The 15165-nt window shown below is 36.3% G+C and overlaps 1 protein-coding gene across 2 annotated transcripts; it reads right to left on the reverse strand.

The window, feature by feature from the left end:
- Window positions 1-380: 380 nt before the first annotated feature.
- Window positions 381-15124, reverse strand: PPIL3 (peptidylprolyl isomerase like 3). 2 transcript variants are annotated; one of them, XR_014018111.1, is made up of 8 exons: window positions 14819-15124; window positions 14221-14302; window positions 11738-11812; window positions 10102-10195; window positions 9510-9577; window positions 5491-5609; window positions 1919-2021; window positions 681-814 (listed from the first exon to the last, which is right to left on the reverse strand). XR_014018111.1 is itself a non-coding variant. In XM_081262048.1 (7 exons), exons 2-7 carry the CDS (start codon window positions 14221-14223, stop codon window positions 688-690), a joined length of 486 nt encoding a protein of 161 aa, XP_081118174.1. In that variant the 5' UTR covers window positions 14224-14302; window positions 14819-15124; the 3' UTR covers window positions 381-687. The 2 variants fall into 2 exon arrangements, 1 of the variants encoding a protein (XP_081118174.1); XM_081262048.1 differs by lacking the exon at window positions 1919-2021 and having other exon boundaries at window positions 381-814.
- Window positions 15125-15165: the final 41 nt, after the last annotated feature.

Consider the following 15165-nt stretch of genomic DNA (forward strand, 5'->3'; position numbering starts at 1 on the left):
AGTCTAAGAATTATTGTTTGATTTCCCGCGGTGTAAGGTGATTTGTTAAAGGAGACTGTGATGTATGCAAAGCCCCCCCCCCCTCCTCCCCAAAAGGTGTACTTAAGCATTGTTCAACCCCTGCTCTGGGCTCTGGGCTGCTCTTGCTTCTTGAGTGGGCCTAGAGTCTCAGCGCGCTGAATTGGATCCTAAATAAAAATCCCCTTGTGTGTTTTGCATGAAGCCAGTCTCTTGTGGTCTCTTCTTCCGACGTTTCGCCGGTCCCTTACATCTAGACCATCTCTTTACCTTGTTCCTCTCTAACAATGTAAAGTAAAAAGTTCATGGAAGACAATATTTGTAGGTTATGGATTAATTACAGTACTAGTTTGTACTTAGGGTGTTCAAAAAATGCTTGCATTTAATATAAGCTCAACATTTAAAATTGAATATCTACATGGGATAAAAAATTAAACAGAAGGCAATATTTTATATTAAATTTAAAAAATATATTGGATAATAGTAGTAAAGAATATGCTCCAAGAATAGGGGTAAAAGCTATTGGGTTCCCCCTTGGTACCAATGGCTCATAGATGATCTTTGCTATAAGCCAACAGAATGACAAAATCTCTGACATAATTAAAAGTGGGCAAAACACAATGCATATGTTTCAGCAATTTGCCAAGTATTTGTCCAGGTCTATTAGAGTTACTGAGCAAATGGGTTGGCATGAATAGTTATATCCTTAATGTGCACATCGTTAAGAGGCCGATATGTCTTCTCATTTACTGGTAACTTCTCCAATTCATCTAGGGTCTCCAGACCATCTATTACCCTGAAACAGAAAAAACGCAATATATGAAAATTTCCTCAAATTGAAACATAATATTCAAATATCTGTAGCACTATAATCTCCTTAAGAGGAAAGGATCATGTTTTATAGTTCTCTGAATTCTCTAGTTGAATGTACAAAAAAAATTGATTATTTTTATGCTATACATATGGATTAAAATTCAGAAATAAAAATTCTTTTTTATGCCTCAGTCAACAAGAGAAATGGGTAGGAATATTCTGATCAGAGTGCCTAAAATTATCTGCTGCATTAATAGCAATCACATAGAATATCACCCAATGGTGCCAGTATAAACAGTTAAAGGGATAACAAATTTACTCTCCCAACATTTAATACCAAATGTGTTGGTTTTCCCAATCCTCCACTTCCCTGGGTGCCCCTTAATTTAATTCTGACATTTCATGGTTAGTGCAGGCCTCACTGCTTAGTCCCACAAGACTGTCCTACCACATTAGTTGCCAGATTAAAGTCCCAGGTGGCAATCTATACTTCTGACTAACTAGCTACAAGTTAGATGTTCCCTCAGCCATTCCTTGGGGTTGGTAATTTGCTAGAATGGTTCACAGAACTCAGGAGAATGCTTTACATACTATTACAGTTTATTATAAAGGATATGACTCAGGAACATCAAATGGAAGAAATTCAAAATGCAAGGTATTAGGGAGGGGCAGAGCTTCCATGCTCTCCCTCCAGGCCCTCTTCCCAGCACAGGCACATGTCCACCAACCTGGAGGCTCTCTGAACCCCATTTAGGGTTTGTTTTGTTTTGGGGTACTGGGGAATTGAACCCAGTGGCACTCTAGTTCTAAGCTACATCCCCAGTCTTGCTCACTTTTCAGACAGGGTCTTAAGTAAGTTTCCCAGGCTGGGCTCTTGTTTGTGACTGTCAACCTCAGACTCCTGAGTAGGTGGAATTACAGGCTGCTCCCCATACCTGGCTCATTTAGCATTTTTGTTTTGTTTTGTTTTTAGTACTGGGGACTTACCAGGAGCACTTTGCCTGTTTTAGTCTACTTTTTTGCTGCTGTGACTGAATGACCCAACCAGCACAATTGTAGAGGAGAAAAGTTTTATTCAGAGGCTCACAGTTTCAGAGGTCTCCATCCATAGACAGTAGGCTCCATTCCTTGGGGCTGGAGGTGAGGCTGAACATTACGGTAGAATGTGTGGCAGAAGGAAGCAGCTCACACTGGCCGGATACAAAAATATATATCTATATCTATATCTCTGTATATATATCTCCCATAACCATACCTCCCCAATGAACCACTTCCTTCAGCCACACACCACCTGCCTCCAGTTACCACTCAGTTAATCCCAACAGGGATTAATTCACAGATTAGGTTAAAGCTATAACCCAATCATTTCTCCTCCAAGCCTTCTTGCATTATCTCACACATGAGCTTCATGGGGACACCACATCTAAACCACAACAACCACTGAGCTATAATCCTAGCCCTTTTTATTTTGAGACAGGATCTTGCTAAATTGCTAAGGGCCTAAACTTGTGATCCTCCTACCTCAGCCTCTCAAATTGCTGAGATGATAGACATTTATGGGTTTTATGGAGGTTCCGTCACATAGGCATGATGGATTTTAAATCATTGGTCATTGGTGACTGAACTCAATTTCCCATCCTCCTTCCTGGAAGTTCAGGGTGGAGGAATAATAAGGGGGCTAGGATTTAAAGTGCTAACTCTAATCACATGGCTGGTTCCTCAGGCAACCAATTCTCATCCAGAAACTCTCTACAGGCCAACCAGGCATCACTTCATGGTATAAACTCAAGTATGATTGAAAGGAGTTTATTATAAATAACAAAATATTTGTTTCATTCCTATCACTCAGGAAATTCCAAGGGTTTTAGCTCTGATACAGGAACAAAGGATGAAGACCAAATATGTTTTTCTCATTACATCACAATATTATACCAGTCATAGGGATTTCTTTGCGTATAGGAAATATACAGAGAAAGTATATAAGGACTGTCCTACATTAAGGGTCCTACATGCATGACCACTTTGCATTTTATTGTTTAAATTTTGTGTTTCTCCTTTTGTTTCTAGACAAGAAAGCAAGATTGACAGTTAAGCTCCACCAAGCCCACTTCATATTTCCACCAAAAAACAAAAAACAAAACAAAACAAAAAAAACACAACAACTCAGATTTATATTAAAATACCTGTTTTGGAAATCTGAGTAGAATATTTGCTGATATAAAGTGGCTTTTTAAAATTATTCCTCTTTGTGTAACTCAATTCAATTCCCAAGATTTACATATGTACTTTAAAAAAATAACTGATTTACATTTCCACTAAAATGGTACTTTAAAAAAAATACAGGAAAGAATGCCTAAAAGTGGCTTCAGTGACAATAACTACTATTACCAAAACCTTTTGACCTTACTCCTAAATGTAAAACAACATGTTCTTAAATTATCATCTGGGCTAAAAGAAAAACAGGAAACAGAGGAAATAATGAGGTCTGGCAACAAAAGGGCAGGTAGGCTGAGAGTGGTGGCATAGGCCTATAATCCCAGCTACCTGGAGGCTGAGGCAGAAGAACTGCAAGTTCCAGGCCAGCCTAGGCACTTAGTGAGACCTTGTCTCAAAAAATAATAAGGGCTGGGGATACAGCTCAGTGGTACAGTGGCCCTGTGTTCAATCCCCAATTACCCTCCACCCCCAACACATGAAACACAGATTTGAAGCAGATAAAGTCTAATAAAGTATCTAGGACATGGGGCCCTTAGAGAACCAGAGGAAGGCTATGGATCATTTTCCCAGAAAAATGTATATGAAAATCCAGCTGTAAGAAGTTAATGAACCTAAGGTTACACTTCATTGTTTCATTTCAGATCCAGTAAGATAAATCCTGGTAATTCCTGATGAATAATTCTGAATGACCAGTTAGGGAGAAAATGAAGAAACCCTAGATTACCTATATACATATACAAAGATAATTGGATGCTCTAATATTTCATTAACTTGATTGACTATTAACAAAGTATAAATCAGCCAGATGCAGTGACACACGCTGTAATCTCATTGATCTGGGAGCCTGAGGCCAGGAGGATGACAAGTTCAATTTTAGTAAGACCCTAAGTAACTTAATAAAAATAAAAAGGACTGGGGATGCAGCTCAGTGGAAAGCAGCCTGGGTTCAATCCCCAGTACCAAAAAAAAAAAAAAAAAAAGAAGATATAAATTAGATTTAATTATATGGAATTTTTTAAAAAAGCTGTAGTCCTGTATTTTTATTTAACCTAACTTAGCATATAAACTGTTAAATATAACAGATTATAGGATTATGCCTTGGATTATTGAGCTTGGTAAATATTTTTTGAGGGCTGGGGCTGTAATTCAATGGCAGAGTACTTGCCTAGCATGTGTGAGGCAGTGGGTTCGATTCTCAGCACCAAAAAATAAAATAAAATACAGACATTTTGTCCATCTACAACTACAAAAAAGTTAAATTTTTTTTTTTTTTTAGAGAGAGAGAATTTTATTTTATTTTTTTTAAATATCTTTTTTTTTAAGAGAGAATTTTAGAGGGAGAGAGAGAGAGAGAATTTTTTCAACATTTATTTTTTAGTTTTCGGCAGACACAACATCTTTGTTTGTATGTGGTGCTGAGGATCGAACCCGGGCCGCACGCATGCAAGGCGAGCACGCTACCGCTTGAGCCACATCCCCAGCCCCTAAAAAAAATTTTGTTGAATGAATTTAAGTCATATATAATTTAAGAATTTAACTTATATAAAAGAAACTCTCGGAAATGTGGTAGAAACTGCTAAATACCCCCCCAGGATCTATTTTCCCCTTCTTATTCTGAGAAACCTATTTTACTGAGGTTTCTTTGTGTCCTATCTCTCCCTTATAGGTAAAGTATGGCCACATTACAGAGTTCTGGTCTCCCTGGAAAGTTCTTTAAGAAGAAACTGACTCTGCTGGCAAGAATCCTTTGTCTTTTTATCACAGAGTGATCTTGAAATGAAAGCTAGAGATGGTGAAAAAACAAGAGGCACCTCAAAAATTGGTGGCAAAGTAGAACCATCAAATCAGTCCACCATTTTTAAGCAAATATTTTCAGATCTGTTGTGGCTAAATGCTATTTTTTTATTTTTTAGTACTAGGGATTGAATCCAGGGGCACTTAACCAATGAGCCACATCCTCAGCTTTTTTTGTATTTTATTTGGACACAGGGTCTCACTAAGTTGCTTAGTGCCTTGCTAAATTGTAGAGGCTGGCTTTGAACTCATGATCCCCCTGACTCAGCCTCCAGAGCCATTGAGATTATAGGTATGTGCCACCAAATACTATTTTTAATGAAGAGGGATATATTACTATTCATTTACATAACAATCCTGAAAAAAATTACTGATACCTCTTTTATAAAAAAAGGAAAACAAGTCTAGAGAAGTTATAACTTTCTTTCCACTTGGCTCTTTCCAATATTAGTTATACTACTCTCACAGTCATGTTTATGCACTGAGATATCAAAACATAATGAGGGCTGGGGTTGTGGCTCAGTGGTACAGTGCTTGCCTAGCATATGAGGCATCATATAAAAGTAAATAAATAAAATAAAGATATTGTGTCCATCTACGACTAAAAAAAAAAAAAAAGTTTAAAAGAAACATAATGAGAATACTTACTTTCCAAATACTGTATATTTCATGTCTAAATGTGGCTGCTTGCCATAGGTGATAAAGAACTGAGATCCATTGGTATTTGGGCCATTATTAGCCATAGATACAACACCTCTAACGTTGTGCTGAAAAAAAGAACAAAGCCATTAATCTGTGTTTTTAACTATTCCAAATATAAAACTGAAATAAGATATGCACAAACCTTCCAATGTTTAACAAACCAAGAAAACATTAAATAGCTCTATTAGGTTAATCCAAATGTTCAGTTTCTATATATCTGTATCACTATAAAGCCTGTATAAATTATATAACAAATCAAATTCTCAATAATTTCATTTTCACTTTGGAGAATATAGCCACAAACACTTTTAGCAATGATAGAAATAATCCTTACATTTATATTAAGGTATACTGTGCTGGTATGAAACAATCAGGCAACAAAACAAATTCCCCATAATCTCTTCTCATATACAGGACTCTTGCTAGTTTCTTTATCTGCAAAACAAGGGAAGTTGGACTAGTTCAGGGTCTATTCAGAATTCAGATGCTCACAAGGATCAAGTAGATAGTAAACTGAATGTAAACATTAGGGAAAGATGGAGTCTTATAGTGAATAGTTTCTCTCACTTTATGGCATTAAAACAATTTATTTTACACTGATGGCCATAGGGAATGTTATCTATGGTTCTTTTACCCATGGACAGCTATAACCCTAAGACTGGATAATCTAAGGAAGGATTCATTTAGCGCTAATATCATGACACTATTTGTTTACAAGGGAGTATGTGCTGGAGTTAAAAGGACCTTATTGATAAAGCTGAAGACATGACCGAGCTATGCTATTGGGAGGTTATAGTGTTAACAACTCATAGGGTAACACTAATTAGACAAGCTATATAGGTGTAGTTACACCAATATAATAATGCTTTATCTCCCTAAAAGGTGACTACCAAATATATTACTAGATCCATAAACAAGAATACATGTACCATCGAAGAATTAATTTTAATAAAAGCATCTATTAATTTTTTTTCCCAGCTTGAAGAGTAACATTTACCAAACTGTTGCAAATGATTATGTGCTCTGCTCCATCTATTGCTCTGCCTCCCTCACATAATGGAGGTAACCATTATTCTAATAGGTTTACACAGGCCCAGACTATGTTTTGTTTCCTTTGCTACTTTCTAAACTCCACAAAACTGTATACAACTTTAATCTTTTCGAAAATGCTTTTACATTTAACACTGCTATGTTTCTAGGATTCACACATGTGTACACAGTTGTAGTTCATTGATGTTTTTTCCTACTGTAGTGTGATATTTCACTAGTGAATAGACTAAACTGTACCCATTTTATTACCAATGGACATGTGGCTTTTTTCCAGACTTATTATAAACAGTGTGCCATGAGCACTCCTGCTGTCTCTTGGTGCACATGTACAAGAGTTTTTCTTGGGTAAGCATTTGGGAATGGACTTGCTGGAAGAGAATATATGCAAATTTAATCCCCATCCTCTATTCTGGTGTATAACATTGGTTTTTAACCTGCCTACAATGGAATCACTGGGGAACCTGAAAATAAAGCTGATGTCCTAACCTGTCCTACTGATAGTTTTTCTCTATTTTTAGTAGGGTAAGACCCTAATCTTTTACAGGTCTAAAACTTCCATAGATGATTATGCCACAGCCAATCTCTGGTTTTCAACTGGTATAGGACGCAGTCATTAATTCACATCTAAAAAACTGTTTAGTTTCTAATTCAGGATAAGTCTGACTTTTCAAAAAGTTTATCAACTCTAAACAATTCAAACAATAATTTTTTTTTAGAATTTTTGTGAGTATATTTTATTTTTGTGTGTGTGTAACATATACATATATATGTAAATTAACTTATGAAATAGAGAAAACTTTCTATATTTTACCTTGATACTGCAGAAACTTTGCAGGTAGTTTTTTTTTTTTTTTTTTTTAAAGAGAGAGTGAGAGAGGGGGACAGAGAGAGAGAGAGAATTTTAATTTTTATTTATTTTTTCTTAGTTCTCGGCGGACACAACATCTTTGTTTGTATGTGGTGCTGAGGATTGAACCCGGGCCGCACGCACGCCAGGCGAGCACGCTACCGCTTGAGCCACATCCCCAGCCCTCAGGTAGTTTTTTATATACAGAGAACTAAATGAAATTTTTAAAAGCTATACCAATTCTATTACTAAATAGTTTTAAACTTTTATAATAGATATATTTTTTTGGGCTGGGGATGGGCTCAAGCGGTAGCGCGCTCGCCTGGCATGCGTGCGACCTGGGTTCGATCCTCAGCACCACATACCAACAAAGATGTTGTGTCCGCCGAGAACTAAAAAATAAATATTAAAAAATTCTCTCTCTCTCTCTCTTTCTAAAAAAAAAAAAAAAAAAAAAAAAAAAAAGATATATTTTACTATAACTAAAATATAATAAACCAAATTGCATGTTCTAGTTGAAAACTAATCACTTTTCTCTAATTCTAAAATATCACTCTATATAGATATGAAGTTTGAAGATTGCACAATAAATTAACTGAAGTTAACTGAAGTTATCTCTGTGAAGTAGAACTGATTTTCTAAAACTGGCAAACACTATATTTTCTCTCCCCAACCCTCGTACTGGGGATTGAACCCAAGGCCTTGCAAGTACTCTACCCCTGAGCTACATCCCCATTTCCCGCCTTTTTTTTTTTTTTTTTTGGTACCAGGCATTGAACCCAGATGTGCTTAATCATTGAGCCATATCCCCAGGCCTTTTAATTTTTTATTTTGAAACAGGGTCTTGCTAAATTGCTTCAGGCCTTGCTAAATTGCTGAGACTGGCCTTGTGATCTACCTGCCTCAGCCTCCTGAACTACTGGGATTACAGAAGTGTAGCACTATCCCAGTTCCTCCATATCCCTTTTTATTTTGAGACAAGATCTTTCTAAATTGCCCAGGCTACCCTAGAACTTGCACCCTCCTGCCTCAGCCTCCCAAGAAGCTGGGAGTACAAGCATCTGCCACCATGCCTCACTAGATTTTCTTTCTTTCTTTTTTTTTTTTTTTTGAGAATTTTTAATATTTATTTTTTTTTAGTTCTCGGTGGACACAACATCTTTGTTGGTATGTGGTGCTGAGGATCGAACCCGGGCCGCACGCATGCCAGGCGAGCGCGCTACCGCTTGAGCCACATCCCCAGCCCCTCACTAGATTTTCTTAATTTCAGGAAAAAAAAAAATTCTTTAAAGCTTGAAAAATACAGAAAAAAGTTAACAAAGAAAATAAAAAACCCCTAATTTTATCACTGTGAGGAATTATTTATATTTAAAATACTTGAGATCTACCCCAAAATCTCTGGTTTTCAACTGGTATAGGACGCAGTCATTAATCCTTTAAAATACTTGAGATCTACCCCAAGTATTAAGTTATATTACTACATGAATGTTCAATCATCTAACATGATGATAAAAGATGGGGATTGATAGTAAGCAATTGAGGGGCTGGGGATGTGGCTCAAGCGGCAGCGCGCTTGCCTGGCATGCGTGCGGCCCGGGTTCGATCCTCAGCACCACATACCAACAAAGATGTTGTGTCCGCCGAGAACTAAAAAATAAATATTAAAAAAATTCTCTCTCTCTCTTTAAAAAAAAAAAATTAAAAAAAAAAAGATAATAAGCAATTGATTAGCTAAGAGACAATGTTTCCTTCCCCTCTCAAAAAAGGTCAGTGATTCATGACATTCAACAGGAACTTTATGGTGAGACATTAAGCTTCTTTGGTATACTGCAAGTTAAACATTTCAGGTTGGACTCAAAAGATGAGCTCACTATCCAGATCAATGAAGTGGTGGAACTCCAGTACATGTGTCAGGCTAGAATTGCCATTTATATTTTCTCACTAACTTCATTTATCAAACACTAAAAAGTAGTTAGTAATAATATCAACTTGTGTTACTACAACACATCTGTCAATGTGTCCAAGTGTAACCAGAGAGAAAATAAAATTCTGAAGCACTGGGATATACCTTCAGATATTCACTATATTCATCCTCAAACTTCTTGCCCCAGATACTGTTACCTCCTCTTCCAGTACCTGTATTACACAACAAGAAAATCAAAAGATATATATATATATTTTTAAAATTTGTTTGTAGTTATAGATGGACAACATGACTTTATTTTGTTTATTTTTATGTGGTGCTGAGGATTGAACCTAGTGCCTCATGCATGCTAGGCAAGCACTCTGCCACTGAGCTATAGCCCCAGCCCCCAAAAGATATATTTAAAGTTAAAAAAACCATTCAATTTCTAAAACTTAGGGGAACTTTATAGCATAACACTTTAAATACAAATATAATTTTATATTGTAGTTCCCCAGCTTTCACTTTACAAACCAGAAAAATAAAATACATCTATCAAAAAAAGAAAGAAACCCTCCTTAATAATATCAGTCAGAATTTATGGGCAAGTGTGAATACCATATGCTTCAAAGTTTCTTGCTGTTATAAGGAGCCCATTATACAGACACCACATGCTTTGTTTTTCCGTTATTCTTTTCACCCTCTTCTTCATATTATACATCCAATTCCCCTGATGTTAGTTAATGGAAAAATTTACCTGTTGGATCTCCTGTTTGAACCATGAAACCCTTGATATTTCTATGAAATATACAGCCGTTGTAGTAATTACTGGCACAAAGAGCCAAGAAATTCTGAAGAGAATAAAAAATGATGATTGAGAAATAGTACAGCAGAAATGCACTTTAGATAAAGAACCAATCATATTTACTGAAAAAACATGATAGCAGTGATATTAAATATGGCTTTTAGGTATTACTTTGGTAATGTCACTTCCCTGCCAAAAACCCTTTAAAAAGCTTCCCTTTGCTCTCAGAATAAAATAAAATATAAAGTCTTAGTCCTTATTAGCAGGGCTTAACAAGGCCTACATGATCTGGCTCCCCTCTGCATTTCATATGATAATAATCCTTTCTCTGTTGCTTACTATGTTGAGCATATTAGCATTTTGGCAATTCATCCAAAAGGGGAAGGTTTTCCTTGGGGAATCTGTACCTGCTACTTCTATATGTAGAATTTTTTGTTTGATTTTTGGGGTGCTGGGATTTGAATTCAGAACCTCACACATGCTAGGCAATGGCTCTATCACTGAGCTACACTCTCAGTACCTAAAATGTTCTTTTCACATCTCTTTCCATTGAGATGATTTCATACCTTCTGCACTCAAGTTTGATTATTAGTTTCTTGGGTAGATCTGTCCATACCTTAATTAGCTTCTTTCCTATTGTATTATTCTGTATCTCAATACTCTACCTTTTAGAATCATTTAGTCTTCATGTCCTATCTATTTTCCCAGCTAGATTAGCTCCACAAGAGCATGGAGTGTCTCTTGTTCACCATTGTATTCCCAGATCCTGGCAAGATAACCTTTCACCAGTAACTGAATGAATACACACAGCTTTCTCTCTCTTTTTTTCCCTTAACCACATCCCCAGCCCTTTTTTATATTTTATTAGAGATAGGTCTCACTAAATTGCTTAGGGCCTCACTAAGTTAGTTGGTGGGGCTGGCTTTGTACTCACAATCCTCCTGCCTCAGCCTCCTGAGTCACTGGGATTATTGGTGTGTGCCACATTGCCCAGCTTGCATTATTGATTTTTTATTTGTTCTTTTTGGTTGTACATAACAGTAGAATGTATTTTGGCATATCATGGAATATGGAATATAATTTCCCATTTTTTAGACCTTTATTTTATTTATTTATTTTATGTGGTGCTGAGGATCAAAACCTGTGCCTTGCACATGCTAGGCGAATGCTCTACTGCTGAACCACATACCAGCCCCCCCCATTTTTTTTAAAAAAATATTTTATTAGTTGTTGATGGACCTTTATTTATTTATATGTGGTGCTGAGAATCGAACCCAGTGCCTCACAAATGCTAGGCAAGCGCTCTACCATTGAGCCACAACCCCAGCCCCATTTTTTTTTAATATTTATTTTTTAGTTGTAGTTTTTATTTTTTAGTTATTTTATTTATTTATTTTTATGTGGTGCTGAGGATCGAATTGCATGCGCTAGGCGAGAGCTTTCTAACACTGAGCCACGACCCCACCCCTAACTTCCCATTTTTGTGGTAGTACATGATATACAGTTACACTGGTTGTGTTATTCATATATGAACATAGGAAAGTTATGCCTGATTGCATTATTTTTAATATGTACAAACAGTACTCACCTCACATGTTTTGGGAGTCCTCTCACAGAAGACTTCTATTTTAATGTCACCTACATCTGTATGCAATGTCACAGACTAAAAAGGAGAGAGAATATTGAACAAATGAGATTTCTTCAAGTGACTACAGATACTGTATTATTTCCCTGACTGGATTCAAGATGATAATCTAATTAAAAACAGAAATACTGCTTAAAAGATGACCCAACTACATATCAGCTCTGAGAGATGAGTTGTACTTCTTACCCGAAATTTATTTCAAAAGCAGGGAAAAACTCCAAAAGACAAACATAAATGTTAGTGCAAAGTGGTATCTCTGCTAAAAAAAATTTGGAAGCAAATATTGTGATGAGAATAATTTTGGGGGGGTTGGGATTGTGGCTCAGCGGTGGAGTGTTCGCTTCGTACGGGAGGGACTTGGGTTCGATCCTCAGCACCACATAAAAATAAAAGCATTATGTTATGTCCATCTATGCTTAAAAAATAAATATTAAAACAAAGAGAATAGGGGCTGGGGATGTGGCTCAACTGGTAGCGTGCTTGCCTGGCGTGCGTGCTGCCCAGGTTCGATCCTCAGCACCACATACAAACAAAGATGTTGTGTCCGCCGAGAACTAAAAAATAAATATTAAAAATAAAATTCTCTGGGCTGGGGATGTGGCTCCAGCTGTAGCGCGCTCGTCTGGCATGCATGCGGCCCGGGTTCGATCCTCAGCACCACATACAAACAACAATGTTGTGTCCACCAATAACTAAAAAATAAATATTAAAAATTCTCTCTCTCTCTCCCTCTAAAACTCTCTCTTAAAAAAAAAGATATTAAAAAAAATAAAATAAAATTCTCTCTCTTTAAAATAAATAAATAAATAAAACAAAGAGAATAATTTTTTGAACTTTTTAGTGTATATGGACACAATACCTTTTTTTCATTTATTTATTTTTATGCAGTGCTGAAGATCGAACCCAGTGCCTCACAAGTGCTAGGCAAGCACTCTACCACTGAGCCACAACCCCAGCCCAAGAATAATTATTTAGGTTTGAATTTTTCATGAATAAAAGTAAAAATAATTGGGCTGGGGCTATAGCTGAGTGGTAAAGCGCCCACCTCACATGTGTGAGGCACTGGGTTCGATCCTCAGCACCACATAAAAATAAATAAAAATATTGTGTCTAACTACAACTAAAAAAATAAAAAAGAATGCTGTTCATTTTTTTAATATCTATTTAACATCATTTTTTATCTATTTTTATCTATTTAACATCATTTTTTTAATATCTATTTTTCAGTTTTAGGTGGACACAATATCTTTATTTTACATTTATGTGGTGCTGAGGATCGAACCCAGTTCCTTGTGCATGTTAGGCGAGCATTCTACCACTGAGCCACAACTCCAGCCCCACCAACATCACTTTTGTTGGAAAATGGTAAGAAATGATTTCTTCAAAACATAGTATCCATCATTTCCTGTAGGTAGTTTAATTCTAATAGGATTTTAAAAAATTCCTTTCTTACCTATACACAAGAAAAGCTAAAAAGTTGTCAGTGTTTCTATATCCTTTGCAGAGGTAACCATAGTGCTCTTTAATTGCTTTTTATTTATTTTATATTCTGTAGTATTTGTAGTTTTGGTTTGTATATACCTTTGCCATCCTGTTATCCTATTCCAGAGAGGGCAAAAAACATTTGGAAAAGGCTTTCTTTTTCATTTATTTATTTATCTATTTATTTATTTATTTGGCAGGGGTTCTTAACCCTGAGGCACATTCTCATCCCTTTTTATTTTTTATTTTGAGACAGGGTCTCACTAAGTTGCTGAGGGCCTCACTAAGTTGTTGCAGCTAGTCTCAAATTTGTAATCCTCTGGCCTCAGCCTCTTGAGTCGCTGGGACTACAGGTGTGCTTCATGGCACTGGGCTCACTTATCTTCTTAAAATAGTATCTAATAGTCAGAATAGAATTATGTTGAAGATGGTGATAGGGATATATGTTCGGGGAAGAACAGGGCATTTTTATTGCTTTTCTTCTTCTTCGAGTTCTAGTTGCTCTCCTTAGACTGAGAGCAAAGGAATTCAATTTAAATGATTATACTTACTATTCTCTTCTGATAATCCAACTCATCTTTTTCATTATCAATTTTTTCCATAAAAAATAAATTCTGTGTATTTTAAGTGAAAGTATGAAAAATTTGCCAGGTGTGGTGGCAAACACCTATGGTCATAGTTACTAGGTACACTGAGACAGGAGAACAAGTTGGAGGCCAGCCTCAGAACTTAAGTTTTTTTTGTTTTGTTTTTTGAGACAGGGTCTCAAAATTATAATTCACCAACAAAATTTTTAAAAAATCATTCTACATTGTATGCTTTGATAATCTATCATTTGTTTGTCTTGTCACTGAAATTTCCATGTATTTTTATTTTCCTTGGCCGAATTTCTAAAAATTACTTATAATGAAAGACTTAATTTAAAAGAATTCTGTAAAGCTTACCATTTTTCTTCGTGATGGTTTCAGGAAGTATGATTTAATTTCTCAGTCTTTCAGAGAAAATCTTGAAAATAAGTTTCTATTCCTAAAAGAAAAAAGATTCAGTTCATTTTTTTTTCCTATCTTGTTCACTCACACACGATTATATTTACTGTTTTAAAGAACAAGTCTTAAATTGCATCATAGAAGTGAAGAGAATAGCCTACTCAACTCAAGCCCCCAATCTCCTACTTCCCCTGATCTTCCCGACCCTCTTTGTAGGACAAACCTGTCATACGTCCATGCACTGGGTATTTCCTTTATTTGGAAGACTTACATTCAAACATCTGAAAGGGCCAATTTTCTCATTTCCAAGTCTGCGCTCAAATGTCAGGTCTTACTGACCCTATTTAAAACTGTTTTAACCCTAAGACCTGCCCTATTTCTTTCTCCCATAATATTGATCACTAATATACTATATATTTTCCCATTGACTTGACAATAACACTCTCGCCGAACAGAATGTTCACTAGAGTATCCGGAAAACTAAAACAATGCCAACACAGAGTTCACCAAACATCTGAATAAGTAAATGAAAAAATAAATGATATTCCATACTTACCACTTCGGTTAGCACAGTCGTTGTTAAAACAGGAAAGATACAATCGCCTTAAACCGCAAGTCTGTTGACTCGAAATGGTAGTTTCTTTGGGCCACCAGAAGTCAAGCGTGGGGCCCCTTATGTGAATTCCTTTTATCTCCCCTCTCCTCCTACAGCAAACCAAAACGAATAGAACTAGAAGGATAATGTTACTTATCCTACACCTGAATTTGACAGTGAAAGAGATCTTTATTAATAATCACAAACAGAGAACAACATAATCCGGAACTACCTGGCCAAACAAAGCAATGCTTTAGACTCGGAAGTAAAATGGTCTGGACTACTTCCGCCCGGCGCCGCGTGGAGGA

The sequence above is a fragment of the Spermophilus citellus genome, assembly GCF_964194105.1.
Source record: "Spermophilus citellus genome assembly, chromosome: 11".
NCBI lineage: Eukaryota > Metazoa > Chordata > Mammalia > Rodentia > Sciuridae > Spermophilus > Spermophilus citellus.